We start from the raw sequence: 25,470 nt of genomic DNA, 5'->3' as shown, positions 1-25,470 counted from the left end.
GGGTATCGATCTTTTTGGTGTGCTTTTTGATTTATTAAGCTGTTTTGATGTATTTGCCTGGGTATCGGTCTTTGCGGTGAGTGTCTTGGTTGAAGTGGGGTCTGTGGGGTTCACGGCGGGCGGCTAAGGTGTGGGCTTTAGGTGGTAGGCTTCGCCGCGGGCTTGAGGCGGTTGGCTGGCCGATGCAGATTTTGCGGTTATCATTGCTGACTTGGGAGTTGGGATTAAGTTTAAATGAAAAAGTTCGTTAAAGTTCAAATATTTATTTTATTAAACTTATTTACACATACATCATTCAATATTCTTTAAATTAACAATATGTGTACACTTATTTATATATCTTTCTCGATATCAAACAATGACTCTAGAAATTTATTTCACAGTATAACGTAAAAATTTCATATACAAATTATGAAATTCATTACAAATCGGGTGGTGATGTCATTTAAAATTTTTATAAAACTATTTCACAATATTATTCGACATTTTGAAATTACAGTGCATAAGCTGAATAATCGTTATTTTGAACAAATTTTATTTTCAAATAATTGTGTTTCTGCACATCCACACCTTCGAAAACGAAATAGTGCTCCTGTATGGCGTTCAGCTCATCGATCTGCTTCTGGTTACGAATCTTTTCGGAGAAGCGAGGGGGTAAGAAAACAAAATTGTCATTACTAAAATGGACTGTCAAACGCTGTCCAAATTTAGTTTTAACAAGCTTGAATTCGGTGATGAGATATTTCTTACCCACCTCTAAACTGGATATTGACACATAGGTCTGGGGTAATGTTTCGCTGACATTGTTCAGGATTTCGATGGTATTCTAAGGAAACAAATAATAAACTGTTGTAAAATATTTTCCATAGTAAATCAAGAAAATTGTACTAGCGACCCAAACTTGAAGTTGGCGCTCGGTTCTCTTGGGCGCATCGAATTTTATTTTAAAACCAATTTACAATCGAAATGGAAGAAATATTAGCGACCCATACATAAAGTTGGCGCTGAGTTTTCTTGCGCTAAAAGCACATTAAATTTTACTTCAGAGATTTTTTTTTTAGTTTCGGAGACAGATTTTTTGTGTTTCATCAAAGTTAAAAAGTATATAATAGCGACCCAAACATAAAGTTGGCGCTCAGTTTTCTTGCGTTAAAAGCGCATTGAATTAAATAAAATAAACTTACCATGTTTCTATAATGCAGCCTTGCAAATGATACTTACCTCCAGCAGAAATTCCTTTTATACATGTCTTCGCTACATGAGAACATCATATAGCGATCATGAAGATATCTACATAGCTCATAAAAAATCGTCATCATCATGATACTTGCCTTGTAATTTATCCAGGACAGTTTTGTGATGTTTTATGAAATGAATTACACAGCATGTAAACTTCCTACAAATTCATAATACTAACATATGCAGCCGTATGCCTGCGAACAAGATTCCGCAGATATTTGTCGTATAATTTATTGCAACATTTTGTATGATTTTCAAAATGAATAAAAACAAAAACAAAATACATTGGCCTAAGATATTACGATCATGAAGACAGGTTGCACGTCAAAAAAAAAACAGTGCTTATGCTTATCTCTTGGTTCTTTGAGTTATCCACTGCAACTTTTTTGATATTTTTATATTCTCTGAAAGCAATTACCCGACATCTGCAATTTCATAATTCCATGCAACCAATTGCTTGGGAATAATATACTTATCTTATGGCTTATATTATACTTACCAGCATGCTTACCAACAAAAAGGGAATTGCATATGCTTCCGCCTTGATTTATTGATTGATTGATTGATGCGAAATGATGCATAAAAATGCAATGGACTAAGATACTGCGATCATGATGATGTGTGACTTGTGAATAAGAAAAAATACGCATGCATATGCATTGATTTATCCGGTGCGGTTTTATATTTTTATGTTCCCTGAAAACAATTACCCGACATCTGTAATTTCATTATTCCATGCAACCAAATGCTTGGGAATAATATACTTGTCTTATGGTTTATATTATACATTTCGCATGTTGCGTAAAACAAAAAAAAAACTGTATGGAGCCATTGCGATCATGGAGATATGCATAAGTTGCTTACCAACAAAAAGGGAATTGCATATGCTTCCGCCTTGATTTATTGATTGATTGATTGATGCGAAATGATGCATAAAAATGCAATGGATTAAGATACTGCGATCATGATGATGAGTTACTTGTGAACAAGAAAAATACGCATGCATATGCCTTGATTTATCCGGTGCAGTTTTATGATATTTTTATGTTCACTGAAATTAATTACCCAGCATCTGCGAATGTAAACTCCTTACAATTTCATTTGTCTGCAATATTGCAAATATTGCAATATTTCCCATGAAAAAATACACGGAACCAAGAGATTGCGATAATGATGATGTGTTACTTGTGAACAAGAAAAATACGCAGGCATATGCCTTGATTTATCCGGTGCAGTTTTATGATACGTATAAATAGTGCAAATTTCAAGTGGAAAATCCACAGAAATTTTGAAACGATCAGGAAGGAAGGTAGCATTGGGGTAAGAGTCTTTTGCAAATTTTTTTTCAACAATTATGATATTAACAGGTTTTCTAATTTCATTTCAGATTCAGATAAAACGAACAATAAAATAAAGAACCAGTACCGTTGGCTTATTAGCTAAGGTATTTGATAATGAGCTTTTCAGCTCTTTCAAAATAACAAAAAAAAAATATAAAAGAAGCATACAGTAGAACAAAATTTTCTAAAAATGTCTTTCACTTTTAATTTAATTCAGCTGTTACAAAATTCTGTTGCTTTGGGTAAAGAGTTTTGCTTTGAGGTGATGAACACTGTTATTAGTTACTTGGAAAAACAAAAAGTTTCAATAACAGTGCAAGAAAAGAATTCATTTTTCAAGATTCTTCTTGAATGTTCCAAGCAGTTTAAAATAAATCAGGATGACGTAGTTTTTCATAAATTTTTCAAAATTATAGATGAGTGTCCAGAATTGTCAGATTGTTCAACTACAAACAATAGTACCAAAAGACCAGCAGTTTCCACTTCATCGATATGTGTAGCTACTACTGTTACGAATGCGCGTAGTAATAGCAATAATCAAAATTATCAAGTCGGTTCAGGATTAAAAGAAAAAATTGAACTAATTTCAAAAAAAGTGACAAATTTCAAGAAATTTAATGTGATGGGAGTAAAAATGGTTTTCCGACTGAATGAGTTTAAAGATCCTGAGGAAAATATTTTGGAAGGTCTTAGAAATACCTTTAACGAAGTTGTAAATGAAATCGTGAAAAATTCTAAGGAGGGTAGTAAAATTTCAATGTATATTTCATTGCCAAACTCGCCGCACGAGAAACCTATATGGTCTAGTTTAAGACCTGTAAGCGAGCTAAATGGCGAACACATTCTATCATTAATATCAAGCATTAATCAGTCAAATTCAACATTTCTTTCAGACGACATTATACAGATTGATGCAAATATCGTCAATTTTCCATTTGGGAAGGGTAGAATTAATCCAAAAATGCTAAGTGAAGCTGACGTCCTATTGAAAAAAACTAGCGTTGTAGATGTTGGCAAAGAAGGGGATGTCCATTGTCTTCCGAGAAGTATTTGCTATGTTTTGGATAGTGAAATAGCAAAAAATAGTTTAAGCAAGGCAGCTAAAAAACTTTGTAAACTTGCAAATGTAAATGTGAGTGAAATAAATGGCTGTAGCTTACTAGATCTGTACAAATTTCAAAAGTATCTCAACAATTATCAGATTGTTGTGTTCAATGATGTCACTGATCCAAATTCTATACTATTTAAAATTCCATATAATTTTTTTATGACCGAAATAAAAAAAATTTACCTGTATTATTCCGCATTACAAAACCATTACTACGTTATCAAATCGCTTACAGCCTTTTTTAATAAGAATTATACCTGCAATTATTGCGATAATGTCAGCAATTACAGATTTCATAAATGTGCAATGAAGTGTCCATACTGTTATTGCTATCCTCCTTGCCAATTCACTTCTACATTGAGGGATTGCCTAAAGTGTAATCGATCGTTTAGAGGAGAACACTGTTATCTACAACATATTCAGAATAAAATTCGTAAAGATAGTGTTTGTGACTCCTTACAAATCTGTAAGATATGTAACAAGTTCTTGAACTTTGTTATTAGAGGTAAAAGAGATCATACATGTAATGAGTACTATTGCCAAACATGTTATAAAGTAGTTCCACAAGAACATCTATGTTACATTCAACCATACCGGGGGAAAGGTAATTCACGTTTTCTAATTATTTTTTTCGACTGCGAAACCACACAAGATACTATTTACGGTGCATCTCCAGATACACATTTACATATTGTAAATTTAATAACTGCCCATCAAGTGTGTTTTTCATGTTATAATGACTCTGACATATCAAATGATTGTGTCAATTGTGGTAAAAGAGAGCATATCTTCCAATATAATGAAGACATCGATGTTGTGAAGCAATTTGTCGATTACGTGTTTATGACGCGATCTTATGTGACAAACATTATTTGCGTTGCGCATAATTTTCAAGGCTTCGATGGACACTTTCTAATATCAGAACTTTTGAATAGAAAATTCGCCATTAATCCTGTAATGAATGGCACTAAAATAATGAAACTAACTTGTAAAAATGTTAGTTTTATTGATTCTTTAAATTTTCTGCCATTTCCTTTATCCAAATTTTCTGATGTGTTTGGATTTGAAAATCATAATAAGGGTTACTACCCATACTTTTTCAATACAAAGGAAAATTTTAATTATATTGGGAAATACCCGACACCAAAAATGTATGGTTACAATTCAATGAAGCAAAAAGAGAGACAGAAATTCTTAGAATGGTATAGTTCAAATTGTACAAAAATGTTTAATAATAAAAATGAAATGTTAAAGTACTGTATCAATGATGTCACTATTTTACGTTTAGGATGCTTATCCTTTATGAAAGAATTTCTGGAAATAACTGCGGTTAACCCTTTCACAGAATCCTTAACAATAGCATCTGCCTGCATGCTGGTATTTCGAAAAAATTTCTTAAAAGCTCAAACCTTGGCTATCATGCCAAAAAATAAATATTTGAAAGGAAAACAATTTTCATTTGCTTCACTCAAATGGCTACATTTCAAAGGCATGAATACTACAGTTGGAATTTTATCCGCACTAAATACAGGTGAAGTGAAATTAGAGAAAGGCGGACTCTTCGTCGATGGGTTTGACCCAAAAACAAACACTGTTTACGAATTTTTTGGTTGTTTTTACCATGGATGCTCAGACTGTTTCAAATTCAACTCGTCAGATATTATTAAGGGTAGTAAGTGTGACACGTTAAGTCAGAGGCACGAAAGCACCATGAAAAAAATTTCCGCTATTAGGAAGAATGGTTATAATTTGGAATACATTTGGGAATGCGATTTTAAAGACTTTTTAAAAAGGAACCCCGCGGTAGACAAACAAATAACCGAAGATCTCGCATATTTTACTTTACCTTTGACCCCCCGCGACGCCGTTTATGGGGGAAGAACAGAAGTATTTAGGACTTATGCAAAAATTAATGCTGAAAATGAAATAATTCGTTATTTAGATTTTACAAGTCTGTATCCATACATCAATAAATACGCACCATACCCCATTGGGCATCCAACAATATTCAGAAACCAAACCCCACCAGTTTCTGAAATTTTAGAAATGCATGGATTTATTTCTTGCTCTATTCTCCCTCCTGATAATCTCTTCTTACCCGTTTTACCTTACAAATATGACAATAAATTATATTTCCCACTTTGTAGAAAATGTGCAGAAAATAATAATGTCTTTAGATGTATACACGAAGAATGTGAAAGACAAATTACCGGCACATGGGTGATCCCTGAAGTAGCCTTGGCAGTTAAGCAAGGTTATAAAATACTTAAGGTTTTTGAAGTTTGGAAATATGATTACACAATATTTGACCCAAAAACGCAAAATGGTGGGTTATTCACCGAATATGTAAACACATTTTTTAAAATCAAGCAAGAAGCTAGCGGTTGGAGTAGAGAATGTAAAACAGAAGTAGATAAAGAGAATTTCTTGAAAAAATTTGAAGAGCGTGAAAGTATTAAACTGGATATAGATAATATAAAGAAAAATTCTGGAAAGCGAGCGGCGGCAAAACTGATTTTGAATTGTTTTTGGGGTAAGTTTGCTCAAAGGGAAAATAAATCATTTACAAGCGTGTTTGGTGATTTCAAAGAGTTTTGCAATTTTATTCAATCACCAGGAATAGAGATATCATCCATTTTACCTATCAATGAGGACACAATGTGGGTAAACTGGAGATATTTTGATGAAAATCTAAACATGCTCCCGCACATTAATATTCCCGTTGCAGCATACACAACTGCCTTTGCACGGATAAAACTGTATGAAGCAATGCAAAATATCGGTAACGCGCTTCTTTATTGTGACACTGACAGTTTAATATTTATTGAAAATAAAAAGACACCTTCCGTTTTTAAAATATCAGATTATTTAGGCGATTTAACAGATGAAGTGGAATCCTTTGGTCCTAATGCATTTATTTCGGAATTTGTATCCATTGGTCCTAAAACATATAGTTTTAAAGTTGAAATTTCTCCTGATGCTCAATATATCACAAAATGTAAGGGTATAACAATTAATTTTCAAACATCCAAAATTGTAAACTTTAATCATTTAAAATCTTTGGTAATGGGAGAAGCTGAGGAAGAAAATGGGGCGATTATCAAGTATGAAAATAAAATTAAGCGAAAACGAGTAGGAATTGTTATAACAGAACCGCAGAAAAAAACTCTGGCATTTACTTTTAATAAAAGAATTCTCGTGGATAATCATTTATCCTATCCATACGGCTTTAAGAGAATTAAATTACAAGAATGAAAAGAGAAGAATAATAAATATAAATAGGGATGCTTCTTTTATTTTTTAGTATTCTGATGGCAGACTCGAAAAAGATAGTGCAATACATTATGGAATCTAACAAAAAGTCGGTTATTGTTGATGTCCAGTTTGTAGTTGGTAACAATAAGCAAATGTTTGTAAAAGAACTAGTTACATTGAACACTGACTCCATTAACCCAGTTTTGTATCATTTCAAACCTCCGTTCCCGCAGGAAGAACTTAACCCAAATAGTGCATGGCAATCAGATTATAATTATAAATTCATAAATGGATTAACGTGGTCGAATGGCGTCATTGATTATAATCATTTACCAGAAATTTTATCAACCCTAGAAGGTTCAGTAATATATCTAAAAGGAGAAGAGAAAGCAAAAGTTTTGAAAAAATACCTTAAAGACGTTGAAATTATTCAGGCAGATATCCCCAAACTAGGTCTTTTAAAAAAGTATAAAACAAATTGTATACTACATGGGGAATCACCAAATGTTAGATGTGCTTTAGAAAATACTGTGAATATGTATATGTATCTGCTGAAAAATAAAATCATTGAATAAAACAGAAAATATTGCCTTTTATTTAATATGCTCTTTTATTTCTTTATAAACACAAAGTATTAAACAGTACATTAGCGCTACAAAATATTGGAATTTCATAAAAAAGTCTGGAATAATTAACATGAACGTAAGATGCTCTCAATGGTATAAAGAAATCTTCGTCTGGCAGTTTGATGGTGTTTTTCTCTCGGCATTTTGTGACGTATCCATTATAGTATTCTTTCACGCTCTCTGATGCACTGTTGTTGTGGTACATAACAATATTGAAGAATCGCATCATCTCATATAGCTTCAAAAGTTCAAGTGTCTGCAATTGGATACTGCCCTCGCCTACTGGAATTTTGTATTTTTTCGAAAGCCCAAACTGATTTTCCGGTAAAAATTCTCCTGTTTCCTCTTTAAGCTTGTTTATATGATCGAAAACTGCACACCATTCTGAATAATTTGTCGATACTGGAAACCGTCCATGAAGATGAAAAATGATTTTGGCTTCAAAGTTTGAAGGATCAAAACCAAGCACGATTTTTCGGTTCTGACATCCATCCAAGTAATAGGTGTAATTTAACAGCATTTGTTCTCCCGGCACTGCAGATTTTCTTTCTTTCACCGTTTTGGTCGTTGTTTTTTTCTCACTTTTTAACTTCTTGGTATCAGGCTTCATCATGAACAAATGTGGTTGCGAAACTGGATGTAAAATATGTCGTTTCGGGTTTTTATACTTAGTTTTCATCTCGATGAGTACATAGATTTCCTCCTGCTATATATGCACATGATTCTTTAAATACACTTTTCTGTATAAAGTAACAACCTTAGCGTCATTCCAAGTGAAATCATATGATGAAAATTGGTTTAGAAAATTTCTAAGACTTCGTCCCTTACAACGCCAGTAAAGATACATACAACAGTAATACCCACAAGTGGATGCAAACGCACTTTGTAATCGTTTCTTATTATTTATAAATACGGACGAATTAGTCATGAGAAACTTTTGAAAAAATTTATTTACTGGGTAACCTCCAAATGAATCAAAGTACTCCGCAGGTCCTTTTTTCGGAATGAAGAATGCAACCCAATGAGTTCCACTTTTGTAAGAAGGATCTGTATTAGCTATTACACATGCCGGTCTTTTAACTCGCTTCGGTAAATAATTACATGGAAAAACGCCTTTGAAGAATCTTGATGGTATTTTGTTCGTTCTGAGTGTTCTGTTTAGTTCAATCGTGTTCATTCCTGTTCAGAAAAGTTGCAAGCTTCAATATTAATAATTTTCGAGTGCGATGTTACATAGTGCTTTATAAATTCCTTTGCACCATCATCTTGAACAAATACCGTAGTAAATTTCGCCAATGTTTTTATAACGTCTTCATCCAACCGTCTCAGCTCCAAGTTGCCGCATCTTCCCAATTGTTCCACACCTGCTAGATTGCTTGTTGTAGTAGGATATCTAAAGGTGATCTCTCTGGTGAACAACTTATTATCCGCAGTAATACCAGCGAACGACACCTTTTTAAAGAAAGCTAAATCACCTCCAGGGAGATAGTCAACATTCACTAAACAGCTCATTTCGACTTTTTAATAAATGTGGAAGAATGTCGGAATGTCGGCACTATATATAGATTTTAATAGCTTGTGAAAACATTCCGAGCCTTGTCTATCTCGATACTGCTATCATACTCTGCGTAAACAACGCAGGTGACGCTTTTCTTTAGAGCGTCTTTAAATCGCCCCTCGATCCTAATCGTGCCCTGGTTGAGTAGACTTCCACATGTTGAATTGTAAGAATTGTCCGGAGTGAGATCAAACGCCAACAAGAACGCTCCATTATCGAAGAATTTTTTTGATATTTGATGATCCTTGTCGGAATAATGTATTCCAGTACCCTTGAACAAGCTCAGATATCCTCGCGTACTAATGGGAGTTTCATTTGAAAAGTCAAACTCTAGAGGTTGGTTCGGTACTTGTACTCCATTGACTGATAAATTGAACCTTGTCAGATTATTGTGTTTAAAGTTGTATGAATTTTTCGACCGTTTTCCTGTATATGCCTCATTGTCTACCATACCAAACACTAGCAAGTTAGGTAATTGTCCAATGACCACATTATCGAGTGAAAGTGAAAATGTGTTTGCAGGTAGAGTATATGTCTTCACTTCTACACGTTTATATGGATATATTGCATTAGATCTTTGGAGAACACTTTCATGCGCAAGTAAGATGTTCGGATTGACAGTTACATGGTTCATGTACATTGTCGCCTCTATAATTTTGATTAGTGATGGCTGAACGTCGTCTTTACAATGCAAGTAAAATTCGGGTTTTTCTAGCGAAAAAATGACACGCAAATCTACCCCGTTGATTAGCAACTTATCTTGATTTAAGATATCTCCATGAACTTTTCCCATAAACTCCACCACATTGCTGTGTGCAAGCAATTTGGATCTTTTACTATATCCTTGGTTTGAATCAGATGGCTTGCCACTTTCAACTATGTCCATCTCATTCTCATCGAGATACCATCCGACAGACTCCAAGTGGGTTTCGGCGGTATTCTTGCCATAATTTAGCAAATTTTCAATATACGCTCTGTATTGGTAATTGTGGTCAGTTTGCGCTATTGGCCTACCATTTAACTGTATTGTACATTGTCTGAACAACGAATGCAGAACATTATTGACAACGCCAATTGGTGGAGCACCTCTATCGTACAATTCCTCTTTCCCATCTTTTGCTTTAATAAGTTGTACTTTTAGTCGAAGATATATGCTAGACAGATCGCGGTATGTATCGCCATGACCTAACGACACAAATTCTAAAACCGTAGAGTTATCTAATGAAGCTATGGGCTTGTATGCTACTTCCTCTGTTTTTAAAATATTACTTTGAATTGGCGAACTTGAGAAAAGATCTAGTTCAGACTTCATGCACTCTTTGTACGACATTTCTACTTATCAAAAATGTCTATCACACGTTTACGTATCTGCTTTTTGCGTGGTTTGCCTTGCTTTGAAGACGGAGATTTTTTAACAGCTTTTCTTCCTTTAGAATACCTCCTACGTTTAAACTTCGAAATCGATCTTGATTTCTTCGTCTCAAAGGGATTGGGTCTTTTTCGAGATGAATGATTATTGATAACAACATTATGTAAACCTCTGAAGAGTTTATTTATACCTTTCTGGGTTAGCTTCCGGGCAGCAGTTTTAGCCTGCCTCTTTAGAATGGTCTTAATCGGCTTACTTCCTACTTCTGATAGTATTGCCTTACCAGTTTTTACTGCTTGTTGTTTTAAGGTTGTAGCTCCTGCCGAGACCAGCGGGCTTGCGTGTCGCACTAAACCTCTAAAGAAACTCCCAACACCTCCACCATGCTGACTAATATCTGGTGATCGATATAAATTCTGAATTGAGGAATTCCCGCCGCTTTGGATTAGGTAATAACGTGTGAAATAGGAATCCATGTCTGTGACAATTCAAACTCCTTAAGTCTTCTAATCAGAGTATAGCTGGTTGACATCCAGACAGTATATTTATACTTTATCGACGTTTGAAATGCAACATGAGGTATGATGGAGCCTCGCTTGCACGGAATTCAATCAATTCGCCTTGCTGTTTGGTTACTTCCACAGAAATACTTTCAATAAAAGTTTTTTCGATTGGATGATATTCTATATGTTCAAATCTTAACAATTTCCCACACTCTTCCAGTGGTATTACACGTAGGCATCGTACGAATCTATCACCCACCATTGTCGGTCTTACAATGTCACTGGAGATAAAAGCCATTCCTCCATTACTATATTTGCTAGATACAGTAGGCGACTTTTCTGAAGTACTCTTCGATATCCCCCCAACTTTTTTATCCAAATATCGAATTTCATCTAGTATCATTGAAAGTTCTTTGCTAAAGTCTCTACCAGAATCAGAGGTTTTCTTGTCAAGCTTTCCACTAACTTCATCAATTAATTCATTAAGACTGCTAATTTTATTCATTATTGAGGTGTATTCTTCATGAATCTTTTCAGATGATGCGGTTTTTTCATCTGGGAGCCTTTCCATTATACGATGAATATCGCTTTCCATTGTTTTAACCTTCTCTAATAATATTGCACTGTCAGTAGTTGGAATCTTGCTAAGAGATTCAGTGGATGGTGGCGGCAAAGTTGCACCTAAAACAATAATGGATTCTAAACTGTCATACATTCTTCGTTTCCTTGGGATTTGACCTATAATCACATCAATGAAGTGTTCAATAGAGGGATATGTATAGCTTTTCAAAATAACTTTCTCTACAGCAGTGTCGGATTGTTTTATGTTTAGTGTAAATTCAGTCGGAAGAGCCTCATAAGAAGCTTCAGCTATGACTTTATCTATTAAATCAGCCTCTACACGTTTCCACATTTTCTCTTTTACTCTGGTGACCCCCCGATTACTTGGATCAGGAGGATCTATTCTGGTTAGAAAAGAGTAAAGCAACGCTGTAAAATCAATTGATCCATCTTTATTGCTTATCTCTTTGAGCTGCTTTTGCGTCCAGTTAAGTGAACCATGAAAGTCATCAAAGTCCAGTACAATTCGCAAAGCTATGGGATCAGCTTTAGTTATTCCTGGTAAAGCACGTTTTGTTCTCTTCTTACCACTTTCCTCAATTGACTCGCCGGGAAATCTTTTCTTGCTCACCTTTTGCACTGGCAATGCTACTTCTGTGATTCCTACACACCAGGTATCGTTTAGTTTACACAATCTTGGTAATATATTTCGAAAACGTGCGTGTGTGTTATCAGGGTAAAAGAGCAACGAACTATTACTTAGGAGGGAAATATAAAAGTCATCGCTTTCGATATCGACGGGCATCTTTATCACTTTATATCCTTTCCCAATCAAAATCCGGTACACTAGCGGCTCGCTCCTTTCTACCTTTCAAACGTTCACTTTGCCTTGCAGTTTTTTTCACTGGAAAAGATATTTCATATTGACCAGGATCTAGACGTGAAGGTTTTAATGTAGTCTTTTTGACAGCACCTGTTTGCTTCCTTTTATACCCTTCCTCTTCTCTCTCCTCTAACTTCTCCATAGCTTTGACAACTTCACCGGGACTCATGTCTATAGGAACTGTGTATTGAGTTATACCATCATCAGCTGTTATTATCCTATAATCATCCGTGCCTGATCTACTTGTACTAGTTTTCTGTATTTTCGGTTGCTGAAGATTTTTGGCAATACTACTTGCTGATAAACGTCGTTTAGCTGCAGGTGAAAGGGATTTTCTGGGTGGCGTTATTTCTTCAGCCTCTGCCTCAAAGTATTTCTCTCCCGTCAAGAACGGTTCCCTTTCTGGTGATGTCTGAGTTGATAAATCTTCTTTAAAAATCAATCTTGTCTGCGTCTGATTGTCTCGAAGACTTTCCTTTTTGCTCAAACCTTTACTAGCTGCTGGAAAATCGCCTTTTAGCTCTGGAACATGTCTACCTCGCCGTTTGGTGTTTAAAAATTTTATTAGCTCATTTCTATAGCTATACCACTTATTCATATCAGGAAGGTTTTTATTCTTCAGTATTTTACTCATCGCCTTATCAAACAAAGTCTGATTGTTCGATTCTTCAATAACGTCTTTGAGGTTTTCGTATACCTCGGGTGATAATAGAAGCATTTTGTTAAGAACATTGTTTCTCTGCATATTTGCTTTTAAATAACTGCTCCTATAGGACTTGAAAGTAGACTATCTAATAATATGGGAACAAAACCACCCCGCTGTATAAGCACTTTCCGTTGTTTTCGAACAGAGCGTTTTGCTTCAGCCAACTTTCGCATATTCTTTTTATACTTGCAGAGTTGGTTAAATACTTTTCTGCTTGGAAGGTGGTTACCATTGAGGGTGTTTAGTGTTATTTCACATATCGCTTTTATCACTTCTGGATCAGCCGTCTTGATTATTGCATTTCTTAAACAGGATTTAGCATTCTTGAGAACGCACAATATATGCTTGTTGTCCTTTAATCGTCTCACTTTCGACACCATGATTATTCCTTATACCGTCTGGTGAACAATAGCATGTAAGGAAACTTTTTTTAAAAATATCGGTCCGAAATCTAAGGATTTCGTTTATACCTTGGGTTAAATCCACCAGTAAATAACTGTACGGCCTCTGTGTGATATCTTTATATATTTTCACTAGCTCTCTACTATTCTCTGGATAAATCTGTTTAGCAAGATGGAGAAACTGACTTTTGTCCCGCGGGTTTTTGAAAACTACTAGGTATTTGCAATTAAGCGATATGTCGCGACAGAATTTGCCTTGGTGAAACACATTTTGTGTGACTAAAACTACTGAAAAGTTACGATGATGGGATCCTTTTGTGAAAAGCTCACACACCTGCCTTGAAAAAGCATTCAACATCATGTCGTCTAATACAATTAGTGTCGGCTCATTTTGGATGTTGGTAAATTCATCTGGAATAGTATCCAAGTATTCAATGTTTGCAAATGATAAGTTTGAAGGTAGGGCATGTTTCTCCGCATTACACCAAAGAATTTTCTTAATTTGAGGCTGTATTAGAGATGTGTTGTTTAGAAGATTTTCTATAAATGTTGTCTTCCCGCATCCTGAAGGACCGGCAAGCATCATTGTAAATGGATGAATAAACTTTAACATAGTTCTTATCTCGTGTACAAAGCCACTGGTACGTACAACCAATATAAAAATAAAATCCGAGCCGATATTTATACGCATTTATTATGAAAATGAGTAGGAGACAGGTTATCAACGAGTTACATAAACCGGCTCGCAGAAATTTTAGACGTCGAGGTGTCGTTATTAAAGGTATAGATGACTTATGGCAGGCAGATTTGGTTGATATGAGTGCATTTTTGAGTGACAACCAAGGATTCAAATTTCTCCTTACAGTCATCGACACATTTTCGAAATTTGCCTGGGCAGCGCCAATCAAAAATAAAAGCGGGGGCGAAGTGGCAAGAGCTATGGAGACAATTCTAAACCAAAAACGTGTACCAAGAAATTTGCAGACAGATGATGGCAAAGAATTTTTTAATAAAACGTTTAAACAATTGATGAAGAAATTCGAGATCAATCACTACTCTACCTACAGTTCCTTGAAAGCGTCAATTGTAGAAAGATTTAACCGTACGTTAAAACATTTTATGTGGAAAGAATTCAGTATGAACGGGAACTACCATTGGATCAGTTTGCTCGGCAGATTAATAAAGAAATACAATATGACCAAACATCGTACCATTAAAATGAAGCCGGTAGATGTTGGCCCATCAAACGAAATCAAGTTATTATCAACCGTGTATAGAAAGGTTAACGTAACCTCGAAACCGAAATTAAAAAAAGGCGATTATGTAAGAATTAGCAAGCACAAACATGTCTTTGAAAAGGGCTACACTCCAAATTGGTCCACAGAAATATTCAGGGTAGATCAGATAAAAAATACAGAACCGCGTACTTATACTCTTAAAGATTACCAAGGAAATTTAATAAAAGGAGGGTTCTATGAACTGGAATTACTACAAACAAAGCAACCAGATGTATATCTCGTGGAAAAGATCTTAAAAAGGAGGGGGGATCGTGCTCTTGTCAAGTGGCTTGGTTTCACATCCGACCACAACTCCTGGATTAATATAAAAGACGTCATTTAAAGTGGAAATTCACAGTCAAAATGTTAAACTTAAAACGTGAATACGATCGTCTGAAAACTTTCAGCAATTTGAACATTGAGGATAGAAAGGCGCAAAAATTTGCAAAAAGTGGATTTTTTTACACAAATTTAAAAGACTATGTTAAGTGCTATTTCTGTGCGTTAGAAGTCAACGCATTCAACACTCCCTCAGACATTGAAGCTGAACATCTGCGTCTTTCACCAACATGTGTTTATGTTAACGGAGAAGATGTGTGCGGACCATTTAATCGACCGAGTGTTAAATCATCGTCTTCGAAGAGTCACAACCATATTTTCAACCTAATGAAGCCTATAGCGGCAGTAGTTATAGCCCTAGGTTTTGCCTATTATATACACCAAAATTGTAATGGCTTCATCAAACACTGCGAATTGCACACATTTTAGATGCACAGTAGAAAATATATATAAATAAGTGTACACATATTGTTAATTTAAAGAATATTGAATGATGTATGTGTAAATAAGTTTAATAAAATAAATATTTGAACTTTAACGAACTTTTTCATTTAAACTTAATCCCAACTCCCAAGTCAGCAATGATAACCGCAAAATCTGCATCGGCCAGCCAACCGCCTCAAGCCCGCGGCGAAGCCTACCACCTAAAGCCCACACCTTAGCCGCCCGCCGTGAACCCCACAGACCCCACTTCAACCAAGACACTCACCGCAAAGACCGATACCCAGGCAAATACATCAAAACAGCTTAATAAATCAAAAAGCACACCAAAAAGATCGATACCCCCTACAAAGCCACACAAGCAACTTGACACTCCCCAGAAAGCACTCGGAAAACATCGCTATCTCATATACACACCAAACCAGCTTAATAACCCACAAAAAGCACACCAAAAAGATCGATACCCCATAAAGGCACACAAACAACTTGACACTCCCCAAAAACACTTGAAAAAGATCGCTATCTCAGAAACACAGCAAAACATATCCGAGACACACAGCAAAACAAGAGAAACAGCAATAGAGCTTAATATCCCCAAGACAAAGCACAGGCCCCCACACACACAGCAACACCCCGTTCCCAAGTCGCAAACCCAAAGGTTCCAAAGGCACACTCACCCAAGGCACACACCCAGAGCCCCCACTAGAAGCTCACAGCCCAAAGCCCACAGCACAGGCTCACACCCAGAGCCCCCACTAGAAGCTCACAGCCCAAAGCCCACAGCACAGGCTCACACCCAGAGCCCCCACTAAAGGCTCACAGCCCAAAGCCCACAGCACAGGCTCACACCCCTTACCCAAGGCGCACACCACTTACCCAAGGCGCGCACCCAAAAAGCTCATAGTGCGAAAGAGACGGAGTGAGCGAGATAGCATGCTAGAGCTTTAAAGCTTTCATGCTATCTCCCTCTAACACACAGAGCTTATGCTGAGGGTACATCCCTTACTACTAAGAACTCCCAGCGATTACCATGTGGAGGTGGAGATAGGGATTGGTACTGAAGCTGTTGGATCAGCAAGCGTTCTGTAGGCTTTGTGCTCCATCGTGAGTACCAGTTCACGTTTTTACTCTGAAATCTGTACTACTATACTACTACTTTCGTTTAATCACTCACGTGCCATTAATACAAAAGGAACGTGCCTATACCGATGTGTGGGTCCCCACCGGATTTCAAAATAGATCACTAACAAAGAAATTCGCGACGGTCTAACGATAAAAACCAGAAGGCGGGCTAAAACTGGAAAATAAAAAAAAGGCTCGACCGCGCGCATGGAGCCGTAAGTCTCCGGACCCGTGCAGCGATCAAGAGGGAAAATCCACGACAGATCACAGTCCCGATCATTGTTTATTCTGTCTCAGATAGTTATTGAAGCGCAGCCTCTGAGGTTCCCTCCCATCCTTGACATCCTCAGGCCATTATTTAGAGGATGTCCCTACCGAGGTTTTGCTTGTTCAAAGAGGAAGAGAGAAGGAGGAAGTCCTCAAATGAAAAAAAAAATTATCTCAAATTTATGTTATATTTATAGGAAATGCAACCAAAAAATATATATAAAAAAATAAAAGTAGCAGCCGAAACCGAAAAGCGCCGCCATATTGCAACTGAGGCAACAAACTTTTCTGCCACACATCGTGCGATTTTGTGCGCGGACAATCGACCTGCGTGCATATTTTATGTTATGAAAATCATAAAATTAAATGTTACTAAGAGTGCACACACCTCCGGCTTAAATTTATTTTTTATGAATGGAAGCGACCAGACTAAGGCAAGTGGCATTAATAATTAACACTTGCGCCACACATAGTGCCTTCCACAGTTCTCAAAATTATTTACATTCAAAAGTAATAGACAAAAACGAAAAACACCGCCATATTGCAAATCACTGTAATCTGTCATCAAAGTGAACCTTCCCGACGTGGAGCGAATTTTGCAGACCTGAAATCTTGGTTATACATTGAAGCTTCTGCACGCATCGTAATTGTGTTTGGGGCTTATCGGTATCAATTACTCGAGGCAGACAGACAAATTTTGCGGATAGCGTCGAATAGGATAGACATATGTACGTCAGTGACAGTGACATTTATTTTAAATACATATTTATATGCTTTTGTGCACGGGGAATCTCGACTTGTTTGTATCCGTTATAGGTAAACCTCTTTACATTTGCTAATAATGTTGAACTTCTCGTGTTAATCGTGTCAAGTTGTTTATTATTATTGCTCTCCAGATCAAAATATTTGTGCAAATGGCTCTTTAAAGGGTAGTAGAATTAAATTGTTAACTATGTACACATAGAACTGCCATGCACTAGTCGTTCCTCACATAGAAAAACACAAAACCTTTTATACTTGAACCGTGTAGCTCCCGGTTTCCGACTTGTTAATTATGATGGCGCATTTGAAGGTAAGGTTATATTCAACAAACCAGAGGGCTTTCTTGGAAAATTGAAGCTGAGAGCAGAAAGCGCATACTATGGATCAGCTAACCGCAGTTCATAAACAGCTGATAGAAAAAAGTGGAGGTTAACGCTTTGGTTAACATAGCAGTTGTTATGTGTTTGTTTACTCTCAAACTCCAGGTTCAGGGGGAATGCATAAATTACACCCCAATTGCTCCACGATGCCTTGAATGTTCTATTCGAAGTTATCTGACCAGCTCTGAGCATGTTTTCGGGACATACATACTTTACAGATTCTTGTCAAACAATTGGTGATGGGAGTAAGACCACAATGTCAATTTACGAGTATAGTAAGTCGATCGTGGCTAGACCTGGTGCTATAACAGGAAATGCATAATTCTTTTAAAAGCAAGGGAATATATAGCTGAAGGATTTGTTAACGTGACTGGATATCGGATACCAGTCGAATCAGCTGCGAATGAGTACCTGAGGTAAATCAGGGTAATAATCTCGATCGAGCGAAATGGTGACCAAATTGCCCCCAATGATGTACTGTAGTGTAAAGTGACGCATTATTAGTGCTAAATTCACCTTCGCTGTTTTCTCCTCGAAATCGGGAAATATATTATAATTCCCTTAACATCAAATTGCAATTGTTACTCGCCAATGTTCTCTCAATACTCCTGTATGGGAGAAGTATATGGAAAACGACCACGACGAAAATTCCAAGTTTTTATCAACTCAGGGCTTCGTCGGGTCATCAGGGTCCCTTGACTTGAGACAATAATAAATGAAAAACTTCACCGGCGTATGAGACAGATACCCATAGACGTCTTGACGAGCAAGGGAAAGGGCAATGGGCAAAGCTACACACTGAGAAACTGCACTGGAAGGTGGCAAACGATTGGCCTCCTCGACACAGAACAGCGAAGGATGAGTGCAAGCTTCTCGGGAAGTTTCCAGGTGAGTTGAAATACTTTGCCAGAAACCAAGAACGAAGGTGCATTAGTGGAGTTTATGTCCCACATTAGGGTTTATGGCAACCATTGCTCAGAACATTTACTTGCAATTACGATTCAAAGGATATTCTTTGATATACATATCAGCCAAACACAAAAGGGTACATAATTTAAGTTTATGCCTGTCATTTCAGGTTTAGATTTTATTTATACTAGGGTTTGACAGTAAAATACAGACTTCTCTTCTGATTGAGTTTTGAATTTATTTCGACTCAAACGAAAATTGAATTGCATTACGATAATTATAAATGGATAAGTATGTAGCAAAGGTTAATATTAAACTCTTTTTGATTTACTTTCAGAATGGCTTAAATGCACTTCATCTCGCATCTAAAGATGGTCACATTCATGTCGTATCAGAGCTACTCAAACGCGGTGCTTTGGTCGATAGTGCTACAAAGAAAGGTAATACCGCTCTTCATATAGCTTCGTTGGCTGGTCAAGAAGAAGTCGTTAAACTCTTATTACAACATAATGCATCGGTTAATGTCCAATCACAAAATGGCTTTACACCGCTCTATATGGCGGCCCAAGAAAATCATGACACTGTTGTGAAGTTACTTTTGGCGAATGGAGCTAACCAAAGCCTAGCAACAGAAGATGGCTTCACTCCACTGGCGGTTGCCATGCAACAAGGCCATGACAAAGTTGTTGCTGTTTTACTAGAAAGTGATACTCGAGGAAAAGTTCGACTGCCTGCATTGCATATTGCGGCTAAAAAGGATGATGTAAAAGCTGCAACATTACTTTTAGAGGTGAGTAAAATTCGAGCTCGGCAATAAGTTATATTACAGGACTGAATATATAGGGGTAAAAAATCCATAAATTTCTTCAAAATAATTCACAACATATATCAAAAAGTTGGAAGTGAAAGTTGGAAGAAAATTATAAAATGCGTTTAGATGGCTATCGTAGTTGACTTGATAATAGTCTATTCTTCTTTTTCCACTTTGAGGGTTAGGTCAGAAACCTCTCAAATGAGTAGCTTAACCAATATTCCCCATGATGCTTGAATCGAAATACACTTTGAACAACACAGAAAGTCATACCCGATAGGGATTAACGATAGATAGCTTCTCTAACTCATAGGGATTTACTTCACTTCCGTAGTCACCTTCTTTTTCTTTAGCCTCTATCTCATCCACAAGCGAGATCCTTCTTCCTCTTTAAATCACCATCCATCCATCATCCAGTGTATGTAGCCACCGTTGTTTTGGCGGGCCTGTTGGTCGTTTACCATCGATTCCGATGTTCAGACCAATCTAGAAGCAACCCCATATCGATCGCGGATTTCGGATATCCGCCATTACTACGAAACTTGTTCATTGTCTTTTATAGTCGGCCAATACTCAGAACCATAGAGGGTCACAGGGCGGACGACACTACAGTAAATTTTAGATTTGAGACGTTCGTTGATATGTCGATCACAAAGAACACCAGGTGAGGAACTCCACTTCATCATTCCGTCAATGCCTGAAGTGATTTCATAACGTAGTTCTCCATTGGCTGATAATATTGATCAGAGATATTAAAATCTCGCAGTTCTGGGCGGGTCATTGCCGCTGACAGTGATTACGCCTGTTTCATGGAGATCGGTCGTCGAAAATTCAGTTTTTTTTTCAGATTCAATCTGAGACTGTGTTGCTTGAGGCGATCATCTCAAACAAATTGCTCGAGATTATTTTTGCTATTAGACGCTAGAAAAACATCATCTGCATAAAGTAGTATAGGATGCTAGACGTTGGATGTCCCGTGCGACAGTGTCCATAACAAGAAGAAAGAAGGATTTTAATAGAATGCTACCTTGATGAACTGCGACGGAGACATGAAGCGGTTTTGATATAGTCGCCACACATCAAACTTTACAGCGTATGAGTTCCTCTGGCACTAGGTGTTGTCGAGCATACCAGATGAGTTCGTGTGGCTCACGGTCAAACGCTTTCTCTAGATCCAGAAATGCAATGTAGTAATTTCCAAGTCCTTTCTGGAAATGGAAGGTTATCAAATTCTTCCGTTCAAATCTACTCGAAATATTCTCGCCATCTGTCCGGTCGGTAACCAAAGTACTATTCTTGCCACTAACCCTAACCTCTGTGCGTCGGTGTCGACTTTTGACAAGTCGATACAGATCTCTTCCAGCATCCTGAGTGTCCAGTTTATCGAAAAGATTTTTGTAATGGAACGCTCGGTAACTGCGACAGCTTTCTTTGGATTTCTTTTGGCATTCTTGTAAATTTGCCTATTGGCCAGTGTTTTATTGTAGAAAGACTCCTCACTCGCCACCCTCATTACATGCGCCGAACCCTTTTCCCCCATGATACCTGTTGCCGTCTACCTTTTCACCCACATGACCATTAAGGTCACCTGCAGTGATGATAGTCAGCAGCCACATTACAGGTCTTTGCATCGAGAAGTTGCTAGAAGGCGTCTTTTTCGGCCTCTAGTCCACCCGTCTTTGGTGCGTATGCGTATTAAAAAGCGAATAGTGCGATCAGCTCATATAATGGTTAGCTTCATCAACTAGTCATCAAATCGTTCGACTTTTTAATGCCATCATGGAAACTCTTCAAGATGGCAATGCCAACACCATATTGAGTCTCTGGACTACCAAAATAAAGAAATTTACAGCCATTTTTACCTCGTTCTCGTTTTATGATGTAGCTTTTGGCACCAGTCCATCGGGTTTCTTATAGAGCGCAAATATCAATGCGCCTTTTCCGAAGGGTTCTTGTGAGTGCCTCGGTCTTTCCCCAATATTAAGCGTGCAGACAAGTGTTTGTTTTGCTCAGACTAATTTACTTAGGATTTTTCGACAGGGCCGGGGCTCGTCCTGCCGCGCCGACTGTGGTGAACGCCCTAGCATTTCTTCGAGGCAGAGGATCATTTTGTTTTTAACGACATTGGATAATGCATCAATTTTTGGCCGAGAACAGAATTTGATTGGTTTTTGGTGCAGAATACTAAAATTCTAATCAGTCAATATATTTCATTATAAAAGTAAAAGTAACTTAATACCGTGAGGTTATCATACATCCAATGCACAATGATCTAACTCGAAAACAACCACTTTCAATAGTAAACATCTTCTAGACAGAAGACGAAGTTTCATTTAAGCAAGCTAGGACAGAGGTACAGCTTTTGAAGCTCCCCTATGGGTGTAGACAACGGCTTACAAGCCGTCAATCCCTATATTTTTTTTTACTAAAATCCGAACCTACAAAGAAGCAACGGTAGTACTCACGTACCACCAAGATATAGCATAGTTCGGCATACCTCCCTTCGGCAAACACTAGTTGTGTGTGTGTGTGCGTGTTTAAGGTGGGGGAGAGGTAAAGCCTCTGAGCAGCAGCCTTTAGAGATCCATTGTACCCGATTCCCTCATCCAACGAAATATTCCGGATTCATTTATATATCGCAGGATTTCCGTTAGTGAATGTGATCCTGCCCGTTGCAGTTGGAGCACATCAGCACCAAAAATTGGATGTCCATAGGCGGAGCACTCGCATAGAAAATGTTCCGTAGATTCCGCTTCCTCATTACAGGATGGACACGTATCCTCTTGGTTGATTCCTATTCTGAACATATGCCCAGCTAGTGAGTCAGAATGCCCACAATGCTTCTGCAAGTCTTCCTGCTTTTCGACAGGATAAACTTTACAGTAAGTTTGTTTGGTTCTGACAGGAAAAGTTTGGTGTGTAGCAGCATTAAGGCTTCGCCACTTGTTATTATGAGAAGCCTGTTCCCAGTTTATGATACCAGCATCAGCCAATGCTACTGACACCCCAATTGTTTATTCCGATCCGGGCATGAGGGAAGTTGAAACCTCTTTTGCTAGGGCATCCGGGATTTCATTTCCCTCTACACCACAATGACCAGGTACCCAGAGTAATTCCATCGCATTGGACCTAGAAACGGAGTTCACTCGGTTTCTACATTCTTGAACAATTTTTGAAGTGATCAAAATACTACTCAACACCATCAATGCAGCTTGACTATCGCAATAGATGGCGATGCGCCTGCCCTTCAACCGCTCGTCAATCATCTAGGTTGTCGCCCTTAGGATCGCATACAGTTCAGCCTTCTATATTATCCGTTCGTTTTTGTTCGAGAGGTAGACTCCTGCTCCAGAACCATTTTCTGTTTTTGAACCATCGGTGTAGAAGACGTCAGTATATCCTGACACGCTTTCTTCTGGTTCGTCTCAGTTTTCTCTTGATTTCAAGATAACATGATATCTTCTACCAAACAATCTAGTCTATGAGCTGCTCTCAAGCTGTTCCCAATAAAAAAATCCAAGGGCTGCAAATTGAGTAATACATTCAAGCCTGCGCCGGATGTGATGCCCATGGTACCGGTGATACCCAGACTCACAGTTCTTTGCAGTGTGAGTAGTTTATAGCGAAAACTCTTTTGTTACACCTTAACCCACCACACTACGGATGCATAAGCAAAAATCGGCCTAATGATAACAACATATATCCACATTACTACCTGAGGCCTAAGTCCCCATGTCGAGGCAAAGGTATAATAAATTGTGTTTGTTCCGAAGAAGCTTCTTGTCTAGAACAACTACCAGATATTTCACTTCTTCGAAAAGTTGAAGGCTTATGCCCCACATCTATGGAAGGCAAAGACGATTTAGTTTCCACCTCTTTGTAAATAATGCCTTTATAATTTTATTCGGATTTACTGAAAGTCCATGCCTGAGACACCAACTGTCAATCAAATCAACGGCGCGCCGTGTATTTCTATACACCATTCCGAGATCTCGACCAATAGTCAGCACAGCCACGGCATCCGCATAAGCTTGAACGTGTATTGCCAGATTTTGCAGTTCGGATAGTATTGAGTTGATCAACGTACTCCACAGAAGTGGCAATAGCACGCTTCCAGCCTTTTGTCTTTTCATTGGTAACCACCGCTCTTGCAGTGTCCCAATTCCCCTTGCAACCCCTTCGTGTTGAAGGGTTTGCAGAAACTTCTAATTCTCTTCTTAACACTGCTGACACGTGTTCTCCCGGGTGGTGTACTTCCGAGAGAGTCTGTATAGACTCAACTCCACTATTTGGTGGTAAACTGGAATGTGCATACACTCCTTGACAATAGTAGGGAGGGTCCTCAGAATGCTCCAAATTGAGCGGGAAGCGGTATGAGTTGGACATTCTAGGTCTAAGCGAAGTAACATGGTGGGACTCTGGAAAGTATACCTCTCCCTCTTCCGGCCATGTGATTTGAAAAACCAAGTAGTAGCAGACGCGCATCTGATTTCGGGTTGATTTTGACGGCTACCGCAAGACGCGCTCTCATGACCTTTGAGCCGGTTTCTAACACACTTCTAACTGCTAGATTTCAAGTTAGGTTCCACAATTGTACAATGCTACACACCAACGGAGACTTCCTACGTAGTGTAGAAGAATACTTTCTACGAACAATGGTGTTGACATCGGCCTCGATTTGATGGTCGCTTACGTTCGCTTGCGCGTTGGGTCCGCCACCTCGCGCAGAGTTGAAGAGTTGCGACCCCCTAAGTTCAACATGACCGCTTGTATGACCCAGCTGCCACTCCAATGTGGGAGAACTACCTTGCTCATCCAACAGCCGATATGTTGTGAAACCCGCCTGAGAATATTGCTAAGCATTGGACCGCTATCAAAAGTGCTCTTTTCTCGGGTGCTGCACAGGTCGCTGGTCACGTTCCAAAAGAACGTCATAAGATCTGGCTTACTGCGGAATCGTGGAAGCGGATCAATGAACGGAGGGGGTTGAAAGCTATACTGACCACTGCGAGTGATGGCGGTCGTGACGTGCTCAAACCAAAATAACGAGTGAAATTCCGAGCAGTTCAGCTTAGTGTACGGGGTGACAAGAGAAAATTTGCTATTGCGATGGTCAGGAAAGCGGAAGTTGCTACAGATCACAATGATTTCAGAAAAGTATACCGCATCACGATAGAGGTTGCATAGTCCTATGAAAGACGTCAACGGTTGCCTTCTCATCTACGATGATGAACAACTGAAGTATTAGGAAGAACACTTCACTATGGATCTCAATTTTGTCACATCAGGTCATGTTCTTCTTCTTGTGGATGGCTAGCCACCGTAGTATGCGGATAGTGACTGTTCTTCCAAGTAGAAGAGAAATCATTTCGGCGCCAATACACTCAAACTGCAGTTACTGCAGATATGCTACTTCCACTCGTACGGAAATCTTGGGAGAAGAGAACTTTCCCAGAAAGTGGAAGTAGTGGATGATCGTTAAGATCTCAAAGAAGGAAACCCGCTTTATGACAATTGGATGGACGCGACCCCTACCGAATTCCGATATACGATGGCGTAAAATGTCACGTGCCGCACCGAGGTAAAATTTCGGATTATTTTGAGCTCCAAAGT

At 38.1% G+C, this 25,470-nt stretch overlaps 1 protein-coding gene across 1 annotated transcript in view; it reads left to right on the top strand.

The window, feature by feature from the left end:
- The window catches only part of LOC119648082 (ankyrin-3), a 183,027-nt gene that overhangs the window by 126,015 nt on the left and 31,542 nt on the right, over positions 1 to 25,470 (top strand). Inside the window, exon 3 of the mRNA XM_038049570.1 lies at positions 19,384 to 19,836. Within this exon, the coding sequence (XP_037905498.1) occupies positions 19,384 to 19,836 (453 nt within the window). The remainder of the gene's footprint in view (positions 1 to 19,383; positions 19,837 to 25,470) is intronic.

The sequence above is a fragment of the Hermetia illucens genome, chromosome 2, assembly GCF_905115235.1.
Source record: "Hermetia illucens chromosome 2, iHerIll2.2.curated.20191125, whole genome shotgun sequence".
In the NCBI taxonomy this organism is placed as follows: Eukaryota; Metazoa; Arthropoda; class Insecta; order Diptera; family Stratiomyidae; genus Hermetia; species Hermetia illucens.
The sequence above is the reverse complement of the archived record's forward strand: the minus strand, read 5'-3'. Positions and strand labels throughout refer to the sequence as shown.